The sequence below is a fragment of the Talpa occidentalis genome, unplaced genomic scaffold (genome assembly GCF_014898055.3).
Source record: "Talpa occidentalis isolate TD23 unplaced genomic scaffold, MPIMG_talOcc4v2.1 talOcc4.101, whole genome shotgun sequence".
Taxonomy (NCBI): domain Eukaryota; kingdom Metazoa; phylum Chordata; class Mammalia; order Eulipotyphla; family Talpidae; genus Talpa; species Talpa occidentalis.
This window is the reverse complement of record NW_023601005.1, coordinates 1-23,267: the sequence shown is the minus strand read 5'-3', so window position 1 is coordinate 23,267 and position 23,267 is coordinate 1. Positions and strand designations below refer to the sequence as shown.

Here is a 23,267-nt window from a genome sequence, read left to right as displayed (position 1 = left end):
CTGTCTCTGGTGAATCCTCTCATCTACCCTCCACCCCCCATCCCTCACACCTCTAGCCTACACTGTATGCATAATAAATCAATCTTATAAAAAATTGAAGCTTGCAATATATGGTGACAGATGGTAACCAGAGTTATTGTTATGATCATTATGTGATCTATACAAATGTCAAATTATTATGTTGTACACCTGAAACTAATACAGTTTTACGTGTCAATTATACTTCAATGAAAGTAATAATAATAATAACATCTGGTCCAACTTACACCAATTTTGCTTGAAAACTCATATTGTTCAGAAAACTGCATGATAAATTAAAAATAAGATCATACATCAAAATCTACAACTTCCTGGGGCCTCCCTGGTGGTGCAGGGGGTTGAGCACTGCACTATGAAGCAGCCCACAGCCTCTGCAGCACAAATTCGACCCCCAGCCGGCCAGGGAGAAACCCACATGGAGAGGTGGGCCTCTCCTGTCTCGCCTGCTGCTCCCCTCAGCAGTGTATTTTGTCGGTCTGCCTGTTCTGTTCCCTGCTCTGTCTCTGGTGAATCCTCTCACTCCCCGCATCTCTGGCCTGTACCCCAGCTCTTGTATGCATAAATAAATAAATCTTTAAAAAAAAAATCTATAACTTCCTCATCAATAAGGAGAAATTGAGAGCATTACAGACATTACCCTGGGGGGCTGGGGGGAGTCAGGGAAATAAGACAGATGGGACACCCCCCCAAAATATAGTAGGACAAGTCTGGAGTCATTCCATGGAATGACTATATTACGCCTAACTATATTGCCTAACTATATTACGCAAGAAGATGTGACAACCAGCAAAAAGATCGTCAGACTCTAACTGCTCAGGACTACCTTCTAAGGCAGGCAGTATTCCACCTGTGCTCCCTACTTGTGTCGACTATTTTTCCCTATATTGAAAGACTACAATTCCCAGTAAGCTTCAGAAGAGAAGAAAAAGGGGATTGCCTTCAGGTAAACATCTCTGAAATCCCTGAAGTATTTCAATTTTCGAGTAAAAACTCTAACTTATGTAGTACACATAGGGTTCTATGCCTTGCAATCTCCAATTAACAGAGTCCAAAATTAACAATGGCACAAAAATATGAACAGAAATCTAGGCTCACTCCCCAAGAGTAAGTGATACTTACGTAATAGGGAAGTTGACAATAGTTGGATTCTTCTCCACAAAGAAATTATTCTTAGTGAATCTTTTAATGCAAAAGATTAGATAAGGTGGCAGCTTGGTCAGTTGAAAGCGCTTCAGAAAGTTCTCCTTGTAAGTCTTATATTCCTGAAAAGAGTAAAGAATCTATCAAATAAATGCTGGAACACTGGGGCAGAGGTATGAGTTTGGTTTGTTTTTTTGATGCAATTTTGCCTTATTAGATTTCAGAAGACACCTAATCCCAGAAACCACACACAAGGCTTAGGAAAGCAATCTGGATAAGGCTAACTAAAATAGCTCAACTGTGCGTTGTCTTTCAGCCAGCATATGATCGCACTGTTCAACTCTTTAACTGTGGTAATGTAGGTATTAGTTTTCACAAGAAAAAAAAAAGTGTCAGATGAAGAGGTTTGTCAAAAGCTGCAGAATTAAGACCATGAAAGCCTCAATTCAAAATAAGGAAGAACTTCCTGACCACTTGATAAAAAGCACCCATAAACAGGCACTTATGAAGCAGTGAGGAGTACTTCATCATTGAGAATATTCTAGCAGAGGCAGCAACCAATATTCCATATTCCTTCTTCCTCAAAGGTCCCAAGACCCAGTGGGTCCTATGCAATCTGTCAGGCAATATTCTCTGAGGATCCACTCAGCATATTTGAGCAGACAGGAGCAATGCACAAGCCAGGACATCTACCCCAGCCCAAGAGGCCATGAATTTATTGTTCCTTATTACAACACAACTTAGTAGAGTAAAAACTAAGATACAGATACAAAATATTAATCATAATCTGAGAAGAAACATCAATGAGCGCATTTCTCTTGAGAGTGAGCAAGTTCTAGGGATAACAAGACTCCATTCAGGGGTACCCAAGTTTCCCAGAAAAATACTTTCATTTAATATAAGGAGCAGTGATCTTAATGTAGTAGATACACATGCTAATTCTCACTGATGAACACCTGAAACTTCAATAATGTTAAAATGCAGTTACTTCAATTAAAAAAAAAAAAAGCCTCTATTAAAATAAAGGCCATTATTTTTGTTCACTTTTGAAAATAAAATAAAATTAGGATACATTTACACACAAATTAAAATACACACACTCCAAAGCCTTCTGGATGATGATCTTATAAAATATCAGGTAAGAATTCTACTTCCAGTACTACAGCATGAGGAGTTCCAAAGAGCCACTCACCAACACATCTGGTAAAAATTATCAAAAAAACATTTAAATTCTCTGGACATGGTCCTAAGAGTATAGGTCAAATAAAGAAACATTTACTAAAGAAATAGTTTGCAATATTTTTTTTAAATGTTATTAAAAGAAGGCCTCCCTTGTGGCGCAAGGGGTTAAGTCTCAGCACTATGACGTTATCTGCAGCCACTGCAGCATGAGTTCAATCCCCAGTCAGGGAACTAACCCACATGGCACAGCAGTCTTCTCCTGTCTCGCCAGCTGCTCCCCTCAGCAGTGTATTTCAGTAGATTCACCTGTTCTGCTCCCCACTCTGTCTCTGGAAAATCCTCTCACCCTCCCACATTTCTGGTCCAGTTCTTGTATGCATAAATGAATAAACCTTTAAAAAAAAAGTTATTAAAAGAAAATCTACTGATTTGGTAAGAAAAACGAGTCCATGGTATTTAAACAAAGACCTCTCCCTTCCTCCCTGTTCCCGTTCACGACAAACTGGTATAGGCAAGAACACAGGCCCCCTCTCTCCCCAGCTCCCAAAAGGCTGTCTTCCCAGGAGAGACAGATGCCAGCATTTCTCAACCCATCTCCAGTTACCTATTGCAGAAGCTAAGTCCCAATGTGTGCCAATAATACATGAAGCAAAAACTGATAAAAATGAAAAGGAAATAGAGAATTCATGGATAAAAGAAACAGTAACACCACAATTTTAATAGTGGACAGAACACCTAGGCTGAAAATCAATAAAGAAGCAGAAGACTTGAACAACATTATAAACTAAGCCTGAGAGAAACAGAGAACACCCAACACAGCAACAGAATGTATTTTCTTGCCAAGGATACATGGAATATTCTCCAAAGACCATATGTTAGCCCATAAAATGAAACTCAATATATTTAAAAGTGCAAAAATAATACAAAGTTATTCACTAGCCACAATGGAATGAAATTAGAAGTCAGCAACAAAGAAAGTCAGGAAACTTATAAATATGTGGAAATTATTATTATTTTTTAAATACGTGGAAATTAAACAACACACTCCTAAATAACCAAGGGATAAGGGGAAAAAGCAAAAGGAAAATTAGAAGACAATTTGAGATGAATAAAAATGAAGACACAACATACAAAATCTTATGGGAGACAGCTAAGCAGTCATTAAGAAGAAAATGCAGGCCTCCCCGGTGGCGCAGTGGGTTGAGAGCAGCGCTGTGAAGCGGTCTGCAGCCTCTGCAGCATGGGTTTAATTCCTGGCCAGCCACAGAGACTCCCACATGGTATGGCAGACCTCTCCTGTCTTGCCCACTGCTCCCCTCAGCAGTGTACTTCATCAGTCTGCCTGTTCTGCTCCCTGCTCTGTCTCTGGTGAATCCTCTCACTCTCCCACACTTCTGGCCTATACCCCAGCTCTGGTATAAAAATAAATAAATCCTTAAAAAAAGAAGAAAATGCTCAAGTTACTAGAATCAAAAATGAAAAAGATATTTACTAATGACTTTAAAGAAATGAAAAGGACTATAAAGGATTATAAAGGAATACCACTGATCCCAACAAATTATATAACATAGATAAAAAGGACAAATTCCTAGAAAGACACACACCACCAAAACTTAAGAGGAAACGACATGAATAGGCCTAAACTAAGTGAATATATTGAATTAGTCATCAAAAAACTCCCCACAAAGAAAAGCCCAAAACCAGATGGCTTCAGGAGTCATTTCGACACATTTAAAGAAGAATTAACATTGATTCTTCAAAAACTCTCCCAAAATACAGAAGAGGAGGGAACATTTCCTACTTGTTTTATGAAGTCAGCATTACCCTGATAACAGAACCAGATAGAGACATCACAGGTAAAAAAAAAAAAAAAACCTATGTCGATATCTCTGTGAATATGTCTGTATCTCTATATCTCTATGGATCCAAAAGTCCTCAACAAAATACTAGCAAATCAAATCTAACAACATATAAAAAGAGGTAAACACAATGACCAAGTAAAATTTATCCAGGAATACAAAGCTAATTTAACAAGCAAAAATCAATCAATATAATATACCATATCAGAATGAAAAGCAAAAACCACACAATCATCCCACTAGTCACAAAAAAGCATTTGACTAAAAAAAAAAGCATTTAACTAATTTCAACACCAAGTTGTGAGAACACTCAATAAACTAGAAATAGAAGGGAACTTCTTCAATCTAGTAAAAAGCACCCATGAAGAAGTCAGACCTAAAAACATTAAAAAAAAAAAAAAAAAAAAAAAGAGAGAGAGAAAAAAGGCCATACCTAACAATATATTTAATGGCAAAACACTGCCTTGCCCTTCCATAAGGTCAGGAACAACACAAGGGTTTCTGCATTTGCCACTTCTATTTAACACTGTACTAGAGGTTCCAGCCAGGGCAACTAGGTAAAAAATGTAAAATGTAAGAAAATGTAAGAAACAACGTTAAGAAATAAAAAGCATCTATTGGAAAAGGAGTAAAACTATCTCTAGTTGCAGATGACATGATCTTGTGTATGGAAAAATCTTAATAAATCTACTCAAAAGTACTGCTAGCATTAAAGAGTGAAGGCAAGGTTTCAGGATATAAAATCAATATACAAAAATCAATTATATTTCTACACACACTAAAGAATCTAAAAATAAAATTAATAAAACAATTCCATTTACAATAACTTAAAAGGAACAAAATTCTTAAGAATAAATCTACACTTGATCTTAGCCAAAAGGCCGAGAAGCGATAAGAATAAATCTAACAAGGCAATACACCATACAATAAATACACTGTTTATATGAGGTGATTTCCATTTTTCATTTTCTTTTTGTAGTTGGAAACTGCCACATGTACGGAGTACACCTAACACACTTAGTACTACAGTAAACGTCTTCAATGAGCCTCCAAGACACCCTATTTCTAGCTGATAATCCCTAATTCTTAACTATAATTATAGTACATGCTCTCCTATTTCTTGCATATCCTTTTAAACTATCTGGTCTTTAGAGTACAAAGAGTAGGGAACAGAGAAAAAGGAGGGGGTATTAAGGACAGTACTCAGAAAATTTGATAAAACTCTCAACAGCAGAGGAATAAAACAGAATTAAAATATAAATAAATAAAAAGTCGAGAGGGAGGGGTATCAGCAGGACAGGGGTGCAAATGAGTTACCTTTTCAGTAATGCCATTGAACTTGGCCAGAATGTTGAAGAGCGGCACCTGGGGGATAATGAGCTGTTCCTTCTCATCCTTGTAGAGAGGGGCAGTAGGAAGGTCCAACGTTAGGTACATAAAGGTGGACTCCACCATTGTCTCCTGATACTCATCATTATGAAGCAGCTGCTCTTTTCTTCTGCTGGCTATAAAATTAGTGAGAAGAAAAAGGAGAGATTCATGAACAGCATAGAAACAATATAGACAATAAGAAAACAATGTTTTTGTACATTTAATTTACTTCATTTTCTATACTAAAGCGAATGAAAAGGGGTGCTCAAAAGACTGGGCAGTTTCGTAAACAGTAGCACCACCTGGTCAGATTAATGCAAGAACCAATGGGAAGCCATATTCAGAGTTTTTATTTACTATATAAACCAGACTATCTAAAAAAGTTTGAGCGGCTCTGGGAAACTTAAATGGAAAAAAAGTAAATAAAACACCAGCACCACCTAGTGGCCAGGCCACAGCAGCACATATACAACCACTAACAGCTGAAGTACAGCCCCCATAAGCCACTGGAACCGGAATAAACTGCTGCTTGGCAAATGTTTTTTGTAGACCCTCTTTCCTGGACAAGGGGCCTTATAGATTCTCTAAGGATCTCTACAACAACCCTATATCCCCTAAATCAGTCCAAGACTCAAGAACAACTCACTCACCAGATCAGGATGGGGAAGCTTTTTAGTGAAGATTCTCATGGATCCTTGGAAAACATCAGTCACAATAGCTGTACAAACAAATCAATATGCAAATTGTCAGGTTGGAAAACATTTCTAAAATATACTATCAACTTTTAAATTTCTGACATAAACCAGCATCTGCCAGCATAAAACCCAAACTAAGCACAGAAATGTGCTTTTATAACATATATCCGTCAAGGTACCTTTATAACTACTTATAACTATAAATATTCTGCCCTTTTGGCCCTCTAACACAGAGCCTGCCATTAAAAGAAAAACTTAGTGTGTTTGAAAAGGATGAATAATTTACAGAGCCTAGAGATTTATAAATCACACACAAAAAAATTCATAAGCAAAATAAGAAGCAGCCAAAGAACATCCCATAACCATATACTGCCTTAAAGAGAGACAATGTCCACCCTATATTGGACACAAAGATAAATGACAGGAATGGAGCAATGGAGCAGAACAGAACCAAAACAATGATGCAGAAAGCATAACAGGGTTCTGAAAACCTGACAGGAGCCACATTAGAGAACTCAAGAAAGCAGCACAGGCTGAAGACACCTGGTAGAGGCAGCAAGGTCATTAAGTAGAAAGCACCAGCCACAACCCCACATCAAGAAACACCAGAATCATCAACACAGAAAGATGACAAGAAAACCTCATGAGGTCTCCAAAGATTCAACTAGCTGGGCAATTTCTGAGCTAACAGATTTTTTGGCATTGATGAAAAATGTCTACTGCTAAGCCAACCTGGATGCCAAGGGAAATAGGATGCAGTCTGAGAATCTATATGGAAACCATTTCTCCAAGTTTAGGCTCAGAGTGAGGAGTTAGCCTTTAGTGCTTTACCTGTCAACTTACAAGTCAGGCAAACCATCTACTTAGTCCTCACACCATTTCTTGCACAGCCAGGAGATTGGCAGTCTGTACATGATGCCCCACTCCTTGGTTTGAAACTGAGTCAGGATATCCATGTTCACTTATTTAAAAAGCTAGCAGAAGCCTGGCCCACCATTGCCTGGAAAAGGTGCAAAAAGCACATGGAGAAGGTGCTGGCCAGGATGGAGTAGCAGGCCAACCAGATGCGTCAGCAGGCTAAGGCCTTCTTTGCCCATCTCAGGAGCTGGGTTTGAGCCCGATATTAAGACATGCAACAACAGTGGCCTCCCACCCAGCCTGCAAGAGGCCCTGTTCCAGCTGTCCTCCTAGTGGGCCCTAGCTTAATAAAGTTCATCAAGAAGCTTCATAGCAAAGATAAATTAAATTAAAATACAACCATGGGCCTCCCTGGTGGCGCAAGGGGTTAAGCACTGTGCTGTGAAGCTATCTGCAGCCTCTGCAGCACAAGTTCGATCCTCAGCCGGCCAGGGAGCTACCCACATGGCACAGCAGACCTCTCCTGTCTCGCCCGCTTCCCCCTCAGCAGTGTATTTCAGTAGATCTGTCTGTTTCTGCTCCCCACTCTGTCTCTGGTGAATCCTCTCACTGCCCTCCAACCCCGGCACCTCTGGCCTATACCCCAGTTTTTTTTTTTAAAAGATTTATTTATTTATTTATACAATCACTGGGTACAGTCGGAAGCGTAGGAGGGTGAGCGAATTCACCAGAGCCAGTGCGAAGAAAGGAACAGGCAGACTGATGAAGTACACTGCTGAGGGGAGCAGCGGGTGGCAGGAGAGGTCTGCGCGCCATGTGGGACCCTCCCCCCACGGCCGGGAATCAAACCGGCACTGCAGAGGCTACAGGCAGCTTCACAACCCAGTGCTCAACTGCTGCGCCACCGGGGAGGCCCTGTACCCCAGTTCTTATATGCATAAATAAATATTTAAAACAATAAACAAATAAAATAAATAAAATACAACCATCTTCTAGTAAAGGAAAATGGAGAGAGGCCTATTCAGGAACAAATTTAGCTTATGTGTACACAGAAACTACCGTAGCACAGGAAGATATATAGCTAAGAACAAAGATGGGATGTGGAAGGGCTTTTGTTTGTTTTTGTCTTTTAAAAAAATAAGCTAAAAAGAGCTCTCCTTTTACAAAATAATGTGCTTACTTTTCTTCTTCTTCTTTGTGCCTCCCAGAGCTGAGTGCAGAGCATTCAGAAACCAAGACAGAAAGTCGACTCCATCCCCTGGAAAACAAGGGTAGGACAAGTTGAGGCTGGGAGGATTTCTGAGACCCCAAACCATGCATTGGATGGCATGCCTCCACACTGCTCCTCCCTCCGAGCCTGTTCCATTTCCTGGGCATCTTCCTTGGACCATTAAATGTTGGCATTCCTCAAGGTCAAGCTCTTACTCTTCCAGTCTTTACTGTAGACTCTCTCTAATCCAACCAGGCCCTATGAGTCATCTCTACTCCAAACCTGTCTCTCATCACCCAACAAAAGTCATTACTGAATTTCCCCTCCAATTCATACCTCAGTCCAAATGCTTTTAAAACATAAATCTGATATCACATCTTTGCTTAAAAGCTTTCACTGACTCCCCATTGCTACTAGGGTACAATCCAAATTCTTTATAATGGCATATATGCCCAACAACCTGGTCCCACCTTCCCAACCTTCACCTTTCCTCTCATCACTGTCCTCTAGAATCCTAGGATTCAGTTACCTGCAGTTTTCTGTCTGTGCCAGGCACCTGCATGCTTCTGTCCACAGTGTCCTCTCTAGCTGGAATGCCCGCACCTGGCCTGCCTCCTCCTCTACCTAAAACACTCAGGCATCTCGTCCTCTAATCTGACCCCAGCCCACCTTCCACATTCTCGTCTGGGGGTCCTTACTCCATGTCCCTCCCATAAAAAAATTTTTTTCCTCTATTACAGAACTTGAAACCCTGCAATAACCTTTTTAGGGCCTCCCCTGGTGGCACAGCGTTTGAGCGCTGGGCTGCGAGGCTGCCCGCAGCCTCTGCAGTGCCGGTTTGTTCCCCGGCCCCGGCGAGGGGTCCCACAAATAAATAAATAAATAAATAAATAAATAAATAACCTTTTAAAAGGACTATCTTCCCTACATACACACTAGAAAAAGTATGTATCGCTGCAGCTCTAAACCTAGCATGTAAATGATGCTGAACAAACTGGCAGTGGGTGCTAGAGGACACTGGCTGAGATACAGGTTCTAGGAATGTCTGCTTTATTCACATGGAAAACTAATTGGGTGTGGAGGAATAGAAACATTCAACAATAGTTTACTGGAAATAATCCAGTCTGTGACCTGACAAAATGAGAAGCAAAGGTGGCAGGTACTTAATAAAGGCTGGTGCCTTTCCCAACCTCCTGGCTTTGCCCTAAGCCATACAGTTTAGTTCAATAAATAAGATGGACTTTTTTATTCATCTGATATCTCTAGGGACTTCATTCTGAAAGAAGAGTGGGGAACCTAAGCTATCCATCAGACACTCATTCTTACTACTATACGACTCATTGCAAAAGAAAAAAAATTTGTTCATTAAACTAGTTTTGTTGCCCTGAAGTCAAAAAACATCAATCCTTGTTCCTTACCTTGCTTGGTAATCTGGAAAGTCTTCTTGCTGCAAAGAACAACAGCCTGAAGCATCTCATGGGGAGAAACATGTGCCTTGAAATTCCGAGGGTTCCAGAGCTTTCTCATAAGTTCTCCAAAACGCTGTACCAGCAAGAACATGATATCCCCTGGTGGACGCTTGATGTTCTTGTAATTGTCCTCTTCCAGGAAGTAGTTCCGGAGAGGAGGAACATTAGACAGAGCCTGGAAGTCAAACAGTGGATTAATCCAAAGCTCCTTTGCAGGACCTCTGGGAACCAAGCTCTTCCAACTGAGGTTCTTTCAGAACTGTGGGCTGTGTTGGCGTGTAAGAGTCAGAAATAAACACTCTTAGTGAACCCCACCCAGGTCACAGTACAGAAACATCCTTCATATTGGGTTTCACACACAGACCAGTTCTGCAGACACTTTGCTGATGTGGACATGGCAAAGGAGTTTGTAAAAAGGCATGCAAATCCCTATCCACTGAGCAATTTATTTAACAATTTCCTTTGTTGGCTCTATTTAGGATTATGACTAGATTTGGATTCAAAAAGAATTAAAGGCTAGAAACCTAATATTCTTTCTTCATTGTCTATTTGACTGGGACAATCAGTCTATCTGACTGGGACAGATAGTTTCTACAGACCCCAGTTCCCCCATCTATCAACAGCATATTAAAATAATATGAAAATCATCTTAATAAAAGTTGTGTTTTCCTCAAGTGTGGTATGGAGCTATAGCAAAAAAAAAAAAAAAAAAAAAAAAAAAAAAAAACACTTCTGTATATAAAAATGAATGTACTGTTAAGATGGAAAATGGACAAAAGTTTAGAAACAAAAATAAATAAATAAATTTTTACCTCGATCAGCAAAAAGACAAAAACTAGTCGTGTAAGTTCAGGATAGAATACGTGTTCCTCATTCTGGACTATAAAATTGGGAGGGGAACTACAGAACAGATCATAGATAAATGCCCAATCACCCCAGAAGTCCTTCCTAACCAATTCCCGAATCCTTACCAGCTTTGTGCTTCGAGCACAACTTTCTTTTGCAAGGCTATCCATTAAAAAGGAGGATAAAAGTGTTTATGAAATACAATGAACCCAGGCATCTCTGGGGAAGGCAACTCGGAACCATTGCACTGATTAGGAAAGCCCCTACAAGCTTATTTCAGCTAAAGAAACAATTGCTTCTTAGAAAATAACTGCCTTAAAAAAAGTTATTCTCAAAAGGAAAAAAATATGGACAGTTTATCCTACTTTTTAGTTATCCAGGCTGTAGAGAGAGGCTGCTCTCTGGCTTCACCAACATCACAACAGTAGGTGTCCTTAGAGAGAAGTAATCCAGTTTCCAGATGGAACATTCAATCCTTTTTAGTGGAAGCATCATCACAGAGGGTTTGCTCATTTGCTTGTTTTTATAACAAACTTCGTATAAAACTAAAACCCATCAATAAGACTAAGATTAACTGCCCTGACCAGATTCAAATGTTATCTGTCCCATCTGTAACAATCTTAATAAAGTCATAAGATGGGCCTCCCCTGGTGGTGCAGGCGGTTGAGCGCCGTGCTGTGGATCTGTCCGTAGCCTCTGCAGCACCTGTTTGATCCCAGCCAGGCGGCAAGGGTCCCACATGGTGCGGCAGACCTCTCCTGTCCCACCCAACTGCTCCCCTCAGCAGTGTATTTAAGTCAATCTGCCTGTTCTGTTCCCCACTCTGTCTCAGGTGAATCCTTTCACCCTCCCGTGGATTTGGCCTGTACCCCAGTTCTTGTATAAATGAATCTTTAAAAAAAAAAAAACAGTTATAAGATGCTGCACAAGGAACAGTTGGCCACATCTCTGTCAACCTAAGAATTAAGAATTTGACCCTTCCAGGGACTAGGTCGGACACCAAAACTAACAGATATACTTTTACAACTGTTTTCCCCAATTCCTTATTTAAAAATACATTAAAGACCAAATTAGAAGGAGGAATTATCTCTAACATATACAACAAAAAAGGTTAATACTTATTTCTTAAAGCTCAGTAAAATTAACCACCAATAGAAAAATGACAAAAGACCCAACCATACATGAAGAAATATAGTCAACTTTAGAAGTGAATTTTAAAAAGTTAAAACAGAATACCTATCAAACAGGAAAATTTTTTTTCAGTGATAATGCAAGATGAGGAACACTTGTATAACCGGTGAGTTTGTAAGTTGCTATAAACACTCTACAGCCTAGAACCTAGGCTCCAGATGCATTAATATAAGAATAATTTATAATTCGTCGGCAGAATGGATTAATACATAATCATTAAGATGCTGCTTAAGAATATTTATTGAGGGCCTCCCCGGTGGCGCAGTGGTTGAGCGCTGGGTTGCAAAGTTGCCCGCAGCCTCTGCAGCGCAGGGGCGCTGGTTCAATCCCCGGCTGCTCCCCGGCCACTGGGGGAGGGTCCCACATGGCGTGCAGACCTCTCCTGCCGCCCACTGCTCCCCTCAGCAGTGTACTTCGGTCCTTCTGCCTGCTCTGCTCCCTGATCTGGCTCTGGTGAATTCTCTCACCCTCCCGTGCTTCTGACTGTACCCAGTGTTTGTATAAATAAATAAATAAATCTTTAAAAAAAAAATTTATTGATTTCATTGTATAACTTTAAGTAAAAATATATACACATATATACTATTACTTTGTAGACAAAAATACAATTATATACTTTAAAAGTCATGCTATACATATGTATATATAGATATCATGCATGTAATGTATATATTTGTGTATTTTATGCATAATAAAAGGTGTCAGAGTCACAGAAAATACAAGGTTGTATGTAGGATACTCAGCCAACACTGGTAAGAGGGGTAAAAAAAAAGAGAAGTTAAATTTGATCTATCAATTTGGGAATAGCAAAATAACTCATTATATTGTCACAAGGCAGAAGGTGTTTGTGTGTATGTGTTTAGAAAAGGTCTGGAGGTCTATATGATGTTAACTACCTCTCAGGACAAAGTACTAGGAAAAAAGGGAAGTTTTTACTCTTTACTTTCAACATCTCATCCCCCTAGTATTTATGCTTATTATTTTCTAAAATCAATTTTTTTATGCAGAATAACTGTGTAATTTTCTTGCTTATGCTTATCAACATTTTCCAATTTTTCTATAATGTGCACATATTACTCAAGTAATTTTTTAAAAAAGAAAACAGTGCAAGTTACAAATAGGATGACTTTGGCTTTCCACCTTTCCTAACTCAGGATTCAAGCACAGGAGCAGAATCTAGACAATGGAATGCCAGCAGATATATCTGCACCACTAAAAAAATAAAGCATCATCTAGATATGTGTCTCTTATTTGGTAATGTCAGATCATAAGCAGATTCTATGTGACATCCCCTGGAACTCAAGAAGTTATTAGTGCAGTGGCTGGAAAAGGCTTCATCATTTGGCAGCAGCCCCTTGAACAAATACAGGAATGTTCAGCTTGGTGGGGAACGAACATTGAAGTAGAATCCTTGGTCAGATGGGGTATCTGGGAATCACTTCACTGCATTTTACCAAAAGGTAATGATTTCTTAGCTGACCTTCACAGTGTTCCCAGGTTACCACCCCTGCCCCACTGTTCCCATCTTATCCTACCTGAAGGACAGCATTGGCGTAGTCATTGGCCTTTATGTTATTCAGGCCCACAATACCAGGCAGGTAAGTGGTGCCATCATATGCCCTGGACAATTTGGCTTGCTTGTCCAAGTTTGCAATCTGCTGCTTTGTGAAAGTGGGCTTCAACACATACTGCAAAGCAAAGGAAAATTCTAAGTTGCTTTAGGCATACCCAGAATTCATAAGATAAATCTGGAATAGTAATTTCTGCCAAAACATAAAACACTTTGATCATGAACACTTCACTACGCACCCAAAAGAACTCCCAACAATAAAGAGCAGGGTAACATAGGATAGGTCCTTTCCATATGGCTAATCCAGAAGGAAATCTGTTTAAAACAAAATCACTGAATCCTGAGTCTTTTCTCAAACTTCAGGTTGGGCCAAGTCCATGATAAACCATCAAAGCTGCAAGAGAGACTCCGAAGGCAGCAGGAATCTGAGTCTTGGTACACAGACTGAGAAATGGTACACAGGGCCAGCACCTGGCCCAAGGGCAGGTACAGAAGTGCCTCCTTACCTTTCTGCAAGACTGCAATCACATAAGATTAGAAGGCAGATCATTTCTAGAGCTGAGGGTTATCAAATCACAGGCTAGACAAAGGCTGCCACTAAAAAGCTTTAAAGCCCTGAATTTCAATTTCTCCCTCTTTAATACTGTCCATAACCACTTTAACTTCAAATATTAGTAGGCCTATACAACTTACAAAAGTAGCATAAACAGCGCTTCAAATATTCTGAACACCAAGCCTTCCTTAAAAATAAAAAGATTGGGACCTCCCCGGTGGCGCAGCGGTTGAGCGCTGGAGTGTGAAGCTGCCCGCAGCCTCTGCAGTGCCGGTTTGATCCCTGGCCGCCAGGCGAGGGTCCCACATGGTGCGCAGACCTCCCCTGCCGCCCGCTGCACCCCTCAGCAGTGTACTTCGGTCCTGCTGCCTGTTCTGCTCCCCGCTCTGGCTCTGGTGAATTCTCTCACCCTCCCGCGCCTCTGACTGTACCCAGTGCTTGTATAAATAAATTAATAAATCTTTAAAAAAAATTAAAAATGAAAAAATAAAAAGATTGGGGGCCTCCCTGGTGGTGCAAGGGGTTAAGCACATAACTGTGAAGCTATCCGCAGCCTCTGCAGCACAAGTTCGATCCCTGGCCGGCCAGGGAGCTAACCACGTGGCAAAGCAGACCTCTCCTGTCTTGCCCCCTGCTGCTCCCCTCAGCAGTGTATTTCATAGATCTGCCTGTTCTGCTCCCCATTATGTCTCTGGTGAATATTCTCACCCCCTGCACCACTGGCCAACACCCCAGTTCTTATATGCATAAATAAAAAAATAAATAAATAAATAAGCAGAAATGACAGCTAGCTTACAGACCACAGACCACAATTATGGAACCTGACCTCCTTACTCAGTTTCCCTGGTTCCTCCTCTCCACACCCAACAGACTAAGATTCTTCCCTGACTCATTGGTAGAGATATTAGGGAGACCGAAAGAACTCTGAAGAAAACCAGTGTCAAATCAGTCATCTTGGACACACACCGTGATATCCTCCAGCGAGGAATCAATGATCTCATAGTTGTCAGGAAGGCAGTAAAACTTGAGGGTGTGGAGGTTGAGGAAGACATGGTGGCTGAACTGGACGCTGTGAATGTAGGCATGAGACTTCAAACCCCGGCCTGTAGGGAAGGATAAAAAGCTGTAAGAGAAGACAGATTCCAGAAAGGCACAAATCAGGTTTGATTTTCCTTTCACTATTTTGTACTGGAATGTTAACATCGGCAAAAGCAAAGTACGATGCCATCCATGATACGAATCTCCCACAAGAACTTTCATCACAAAAGTTAGCAAGAAAGAATAGTGCATCGGTTACTTTATTTTCTAGATGGCATAAGACGTAGGTCAGGAAAACTTATTTCATAAACCTGAATGTGAACCTTAACCATATGGAGTATGTGTATTTAAACACATACACATATACATATATGAGTTAAGTTTTATATATAACAGAAATTAGGAATATCTACATATATAATAGTACATATACACATACAAATCCTGTGACAGTCTAGCATCACTCAATCCTGATTTTCCAACTGCCCACATTTACACCTATCTTGAGCCTACATATCTTTGTTCATGTTGCCACTTCTTTCTGGAATGTCTCTCCCTTAACCCACTAAAATTCTGTTTCACCAGAGAGCCTCCCATAAACTCAATGCAAACACTACAACTAACACTGATCTTTGAGTATTTTACCCCCTATTATTCTTATTTATATTCAATACCAGAGTCTAGCAGTAACCTTTATAATCTTAGTTTGCTGATTATTTTGTGTTAACTTTGTAAGTTCCCTATAAAATCAAGGAACGTAGCTTATATTTTTCTGAAACCTCCACTATACTAAGAATTTGCTGGTTTAAATGAAGTCAAATAATAAATTTCCAGAAAAGAACAGAATTAAAGTCTTCATAGCAAAAGAATTTTCAGAAAAAGACAAAGAAAACATTAAGAGGACAGATAAGTATAGAAACAACAGGCATTCAAAAATTCAAGAGTCAAGAGATCTCCTAAAAAACCTTTCAGACAACTAATTCTTTCTCCCTTTCTTATGTATTCAGGTCCTGGCCAATTAGAGAACTGCCTACTGTTTTTTTAAGAGCATTCCCATTTCCTGGAAACAATGATAGGAATTATTAGACATGCCTCCTGACAGGACTTTATTTTCTTTAAAAAAAAAAAACTCAGGGGCCTCCCCGGTGGCGCAGCGGGTTGAGCACCACACTGTAAACTGTCCACAGCCTCTGCAGCGTGGGTTCGATTCCCAGCCAGCCAGAAGAAACCCACATGGTGTGGCAGACCTCTCCTGCCTCGCCTGCCGCTCCCCTCAGCAGTGCCTTCGGTCCGTCTGCCTGTTCTGCTCCCCGCTCTGTCTCTGATGAATTCTCTCACCCTCCCGCAGCTCTGACCTGTACCCCAGTTCTTATATAAATAAATCAATCTTTAAAAAAAAAAATCTCAGGAGGTGGCCTGTGGTTAGTGCTGACAACTTAGAAAATTTGTAATGTTTAATATTTACTTACCCTGAAAGTACTTGCCACACACCAAACAGGCATATGCATTTATATGGGAGAGGGAGATGGAACACAGTTTCTCAAAGTCAAAGTCCAGCACACTCCTAAGAGAAGCAAAGCAAAAGAAAAAACAATAAGGACAATTTCTAGAACACCAGAGTAAAGCAGCATTGGCTTCATGTTCTTCATGCCATCCTTCACTGAATGTTTCAACAACCATATAAACCATAGGGAACAGTGACTAATCCTCACCTAGACATTTAATATAGCACTATCCCCTGTGCTCCTCCCTCCCTCCCTCTCCCTCCGCCTCCTCCCCTGCAGTATGTCTCTGGTTTATAATTGTCTGTTTTTGCTTTGTTGTGTTTTGTACTGTTGTTATTATTTTTTTTTACACTGATGTCTTATTTGGTTCCCCTATATTCCTGTTATAAGTGAAATCATCTGATTTCTTTTTTCCTTCTGGCTTATTTCACTGAGCATAATTCCCTCTAGCTCCATCCACGTTGCTGTGAATGGCATGAGTTTATCTTTTTTGATTGCTGAATCTAATATTCCATTGCGTATATATACATCTTCTTGATCCAGTCATCTATTTTTGGGGTGAGAGGGAGGGAGGAGCACAGGGGACTGTGGTGATGGTGAACGGGTGCCTTGGGGAAGGAAATTCTATGGGGACTCAATCTGAGGGGGTGGAGGGAAGCAAATATTGTCTAAAAAATTTTAAAAAATGATAAATGTTAAAATTTAAAAAAAGACAGGTATAAAGCTTACTCGTTTACTGGTCAATTCATATAAACAAGGTTTATAAAAAAAAAATAGCACTATCAATTCTCTAAGCCTCAAAGCATTTCAAGGTGTTTGTGTCAGACATGCAAAGCCAATGACCATGTTTCTTTTTAATATTTACAACCAATGAAGAATATCCCATAACAATCACTTTCTCTGAAGGGAAAGTTACCAGTAGGACTAACATATTAGGGCCCCAACAATACTCCAAATTTGAAAAGAAGACACATAAAAAGAGTGAATAAACCCTCTTATTAAAGAAAATTTTATTTTTGCCCATAGGAATAAATGGGAAGCCTAAAGAAGTTTACAGTAATAACTACAAACAGATGTACCTGTTCGAGTATATCATACTGACATATAAGTACTGGCAGAGGTAAGGATCAAAAAAACTACCCCACTGAATCCACAGGTGGTAAAGGAATTACTTCCCAAACGTTAACTCTAATTAATAGGTAACAGTCTCAAAAAGCAGAATCTGTTTTTAGTATATGTAAAAATTACTAGCATAAGTAAATATTACTAGCACAGAAGAATCCATAAACTTACACAGGCATATATATATATATATATATATATATATATATATATATACACAAAATATTATTGTGTAGTACAAATGAAATTTCTTTTTACTTCAGTGTATAAACTAAACTCTCTAGACACACTTCTCTTTCACTCCTCACATAAAAAATGTGAGATTTAAAGAATATTAATTCAAATATGGGAGAAATACATATATATAACTAACAACTTAAAATACTTAAAAATATATTTATATTTGATGTGGTATGGTACCCTATATGTTTAAATTCAGTATCTGTAAGAATAAACAGCCATATCTCAAACCAAATATTCTGGCACTTCTATTTTTGTGCCACTTCCTGACCTAGTTCCCCTCCCCCACACCCCACACCACCATCCCTGCTTATATTCCCTTGACCTTTCTCCCTCCCCTCTCCCTCCTGAACTCAGAAACCTCAGTTCAGTTATCTGCTAAGTGTACAATTATGTTATTTTCTCAGTTCATAGCTCTGTTTCTTTATATGATTCATATGTGCAGTAGCCAAAATTTGTCTTTCTTTTCCAGTTTGCTTTGCTTTGCATAATCCCTTGAGTTCCTTCCATTTTGCTATAAATGGTAACTTTTCATCTTTCCTTACAGCTGAATAGTATTCCACTATGTAATATACCACATCTTTGTCCAGTTCTCTATCCATGGGCACTCAGGTTGCTTCCACTTCCTAGCTATTATAAATAATGCATCAATAAACTTGTGGAGCATATTGTTTTTTGAACTAATGACTTTGTGTTCTTAGGCTAGATACCCAAAAGTGGGATTGCTGGATTATATGATACAACCACTTTTAGTTTAAGTGCAGATTACTTTTCAAAATAGCTGCACCAATTTATATTCCCACCAACATTTATTAGGATTTCTTTCTCTACATCCTCTCCAACAAATCTGGGAAGTTTTGATTGGCTCTGATTTGCATTTCCCATCAGGAAGTGATGATGAGTACTTTTTTCACATTACTTCTTAGTCTTCTGGATTTCCTCTTTGGAAAATCATCCTCAGATCTGCTGCCATTTTTAAACTGGGTTACTTGGGTTTTTTTTAATTAAGTTGGATGAGTTCTTTGTAACCCTTGGATATAAACCCTTTATGTGACTATCTTCTCTCATTCAATATAGGATGTCTCTTTAATGTGCTAATATTTTCTTTCACTCTCTAAAAGAGCTTTTTGAGGTAGTCCCAATTGTTTGTTTTTGCTTTTATTTCCCTCACGGTAGGGGTCAAATCTCCAAAGATATCTCTATCATTCACTGACGTCATAAGACAGATTGCAAATGTTTTCTTCTATGTATTTTATTGTTGTGGGTCTTGTATCCAAATCTTAAATCCATTTTAAATTTATTGTCGTATATAGTATTTTACACACTGGACTGGCTAATGCAGGGATCACTGCCCATACATGGCTAGTGGCACTTAATTTAAAATAATTAACTTAAATAAGGGACCAGGAAAATGAATAACTATAAGAAAGTGAAAATCAAAATCAACAAAAAACTATGAACCAGAGACATTTTTAGGGGGGTGGGGGCGGGAGGGGAGGGATTGGGGTCAGAATGGGGGGGGCTGCAATTGTATGGGGAATATAAAAATAAAATTTATTATTTAAAAAAAAATAAAATAAAATAATTAAAATTAAATAAAATGTAAAATTCAGCCCTTCAAACAATATTTCAAGTGCCCAATAGCCACAAGTGGTTATGCCACAATGAACAGCCCATATAAAGAACTGCAAAGCTACCCTAGAGGACAGGTGAAAATCATCCTAAGATGCTATGTGGGATCAAAGAAAAGAATACTAGCACAAGGTAACTACCTCTGTTCTAAAATAAATTTTTTACTCTTTTTCTCTCGGCTGAATCCCAAGCACCCAGAGTAATACCTAGCACACAGTGAGTGTCCAATAAATATTTAAATTTGCTATCGTTATTTTTAAGGACACTATGTATCCCATTATTTCATCATACAAGTTCAAAACCAGCTAAAGGCTATGCTTATGCCCTCCCTAGAACATGTTCTCTGAACTCTAAAGAGCAAAGTTTAATAAAACAGCAAGCATAATTTTCTTGGCATAAAGTTTTTAAAAGGATAAAAAATGTTCAACATACAGTCCAAAAACTTTCTACATAGATTCTATTGTTCTTCCATTGCCTTTGGCATCTCTGTCCTACTGACCTGTTAATGGTATCCAGGTACGGGCAGTGGCGGCTCCTCCGGTCCTCGGAATCCACGCGGCCATTCTTTGCTAAAATGAAAACCATCACAAGCTTTGAAAATGACAAATCTGTGCTCAGGGTCAACTACCAGTATAAACAAACACAGAAGTAGGAAAAACTAATCAGGGTGAGCTCATATACAGGTAGCCTAGGCAACACCCAAAAAAGCCCACTAATGGAACAAGCTGCAAATTGTGAGAATATACTTAAATACACTTAACCAACAAGTTTTGTTTGCAGATTACAGAAATCCAGTGAAGCAATTTTCAAAAAGGCAAACAAGCCAATAGAAAATGAGGACTGACCCACAAACATGAGAAAAGATGCTCAATCCCATCAATCAAGGATATGCAAATTTATTTGCACAATGACATACTTAACACTTTTTTTTCATATATGGAACAATGAGAACGCTCAAGTACTGCTTACGGGTGTGTGAGCTATTATAACCTCTTAGAAAACAGTACTGCAAGATCAAACATGAAAATATGCTGACCCCTTAAACTCACCAATCTCTCGACTGACATATGCTAGATAAAGTTCTAAACACAGTAACGAGTGATGTCCATCACAAATAAAATGGAGAAATGTTTCAGTATATCTGCAGTGGACCCTTCATAGGCATGGACACCTACCTGGATGAACTTCAAAAATATGAGAAGCAAAATACTAAAAGCAAGACTACATACAACAGGGCCTCCCTGGTGTCGCAAGGGGTTAAGCACAGCACTGTGAAGCTATCCACAGCCTCTGCAGCATGAGTTCGATCACCAGCCATGCAGGTAGCAGACCTCTCCCGTCTCACCCACTGCTCCCCTCAGCAGTATATTTCAGTCAGTCTGCCTGTTCTTCTCTCCACTCTGTCTCTGGTGAGTCCTCTCCCCCGCTGCACCTCTGGCTTTCACCCCAGCTCTTGTATGCATAAATAAAATAAATCTTAAAAAACAAAAAAAGGGCCTCCCCAGTGGTGCAGTGGGTTGAGTGCAGTACTGTGAAGCTGTTCGCAGCCTCTGCAACATGTGTTCGATCCTCAGGCGGCCAGGGAGCTACCCACATGGTGCAGCAGACCTCTCCTCTCTCGCCCGCTCAGTCCGTCTGCCTGTTTTGCTCCCCTCTCTGCCTCATCCTCCCACGCCTCTGGCTTGTATAAATAAAATAAATCTTTAAAAAAAGAAAAAAAGAAAAAGACTACATACAACATGGTTTCATTTATGTAAATACAAAACACCGTACTACTTAGGAGGACATATATGAGATAAAATTTGAAATGATTAGAATTCAAGAGAGTGATTACATAAGCAAGGAAGTAAGGCAGAACTAGAAAGGGGTCTATGGGAGCTTCTAAGATACTGGTTATGTACCAATTCTTGAACTAACTAGGAGACAATACTCCATGGATCTTTCATGTTTCTCAATATATTGTGACCAAAGTCACTGTCTGTCTCTAGATTACCTTATCAAGGATGTTTATATAGTGAACAGCTTTGGAATACAGAAACAGTGTTTCTTACAAAACAAAGGAGAGACAAGCCCACAGCCCATTATAAAAGATTCAGTTTCTCTAACCTCAAAGTTCCTCTCCTATAAGGCTGTCCACTATGTTTATGGAATTTCCTCAACCAGCTTTGTTGGGACTAACACCAATGCTATATTCTGGTTACTGTGATTGCTGTGATAAACTGCCTCAGACCAAATAGTCCCAAGACTGAAACACTGCTGAGGGGAACAGCGGGCGAGACAGGAGAGGTCTCCCTCTCCAGGCCAAGGATCCAACTCATGTTGCTGTTGCTAGTGATAGCTTGATAGTGCTATCATGACTACTATCAGAAGCATGATAGTCAGAGACAGACTACCATGACCATTATTATTCCTGTCTTCCATCAGCCTCCATGAAACTGTGTTAGGCTAACACCGTAGCTTGCAAATAAGGTAAAATCTCAGACCCTGCACAGTTTAAGAATGTATGTCCACACCTGTCTTTAAACTATACTCATGTATATAAACATTCAGTTCATCTTAGTACTTGTAATCTATACCATGACAAAAACATAAAAGGAAAAAAAAGGAAAAAGTTACAGCAACTGGGATCCTAATGAATCCCAAAGAAAAAAATCTCCTTAGCACAACTACACAAAATATCTAAGGAACAATTTCTCTTCCAAAGGGAAACTTGAGGCTGACAGAGTATTTAAGTAAAGGAAATCAGCAAATATCCTGAAATTATTATTAGTCAGAGAATAATTATTGAGCATTTTCTGTAAGTAAGGTACTATTCTGTGCCCAGTGTCATACAAAAATTTATCAAAGATAAACCTAACAAGAAATTTAAGAGTTAATGTAAGAGTTAATAAAATCAGGGCCTCCCTGGCAGTCGAGGGGTTAAGACTCAGCACTATCACCCCTACAGCCTGAGTTTCATCCCAGGCCAAGGAGCTAACCCACATTGCACAGCAGACCTCTCCTGTCTTGCCCACTGCTCTCCTTGGTATATTTCTGTAAATCCGCCTGTACTGCACCCCACTGTCTCTGGTGAATCCTCCTGTACCTCTGACCTACACCCCAATTCCTATATGCAAAAATAATTTTTTTTAAAATGCTATCTTCTGGGCCCCCCCGTTGGTGCAAGGGGTTAAGTCTCGGCACTACAAAGCTATCACCAGCCACAGCGACATGGGTTCAATCCCTGGCCAGGGAGCTTACACCCCAGTTCTTGTATGCATAAATAAAAAATAAATCTTTAAAAAAATGCTATCTTTCTAAAAAAAAAAAAAAAAGTTAATAAATATACAGATAATTGGGACCAAATGCAAAATTACAAAAGTGTGGAGACGATAACCCCTATCTCGACAAACTCTACCCTTAGCAATTTAGCCTAGTGATTTGGTCACCTAATACTTCAATATCTCCAACTAACTCACCAGAAATCAAGTATACAGGGACATGTTCAAGTCAGGAGTTCCAAGTTCAATACAGAAAAATATGTAGTTGGGGTGAACAGGAAAAATTTTTATAAGTAGTGGAAACCTATTTAATGATTGGTAAACTATCAACAAGTTGGTATCAACAAGATCACACACTACAGAAAGGAAATCTCCATAAATCATTAGAGCAGAAAGCATCCAGTGATAAGCAGCAATGGGTGTAGTCATGGGGGAAGCAGGGAGCCCAGCCTCCCTGGTCGTTGTTAGATCTATTGAATATTGAAGT

The 23,267-nt window shown here is 39.5% G+C and overlaps 1 protein-coding gene and 1 pseudogene across 1 annotated transcript in view; both read right to left on the bottom strand.

Moving 5' to 3' along the window:
* LOC119237831 (U4/U6.U5 tri-snRNP-associated protein 2) overlaps nt 1–20,429 on the bottom strand; it is a 44,888-nt gene extending 24,459 nt beyond the window's left edge. The window contains exons 1-7 of the mRNA XM_037501683.2: nt 20,020–20,429; nt 16,491–16,585; nt 14,950–15,086; nt 13,396–13,548; nt 9,773–9,998; nt 8,325–8,402; nt 6,242–6,309 (exon numbers count right to left, since the gene is read on the bottom strand). Coding sequence (XP_037357580.1) covers nt 6,242–6,309; nt 8,325–8,402; nt 9,773–9,998; nt 13,396–13,548; nt 14,950–15,086; nt 16,491–16,585; nt 20,020–20,105 — 843 coding nt within the window. The 5' untranslated portion in view covers nt 20,106–20,429. The remainder of the gene's footprint in view (nt 1–6,241; nt 6,310–8,324; nt 8,403–9,772; nt 9,999–13,395; nt 13,549–14,949; nt 15,087–16,490; nt 16,586–20,019) is intronic.
* On the bottom strand, nt 5,001–5,113 carry LOC119237832 (U2 spliceosomal RNA; annotated as a pseudogene).
* Nucleotides 20,430–23,267: the final 2,838 nt, after the last annotated feature.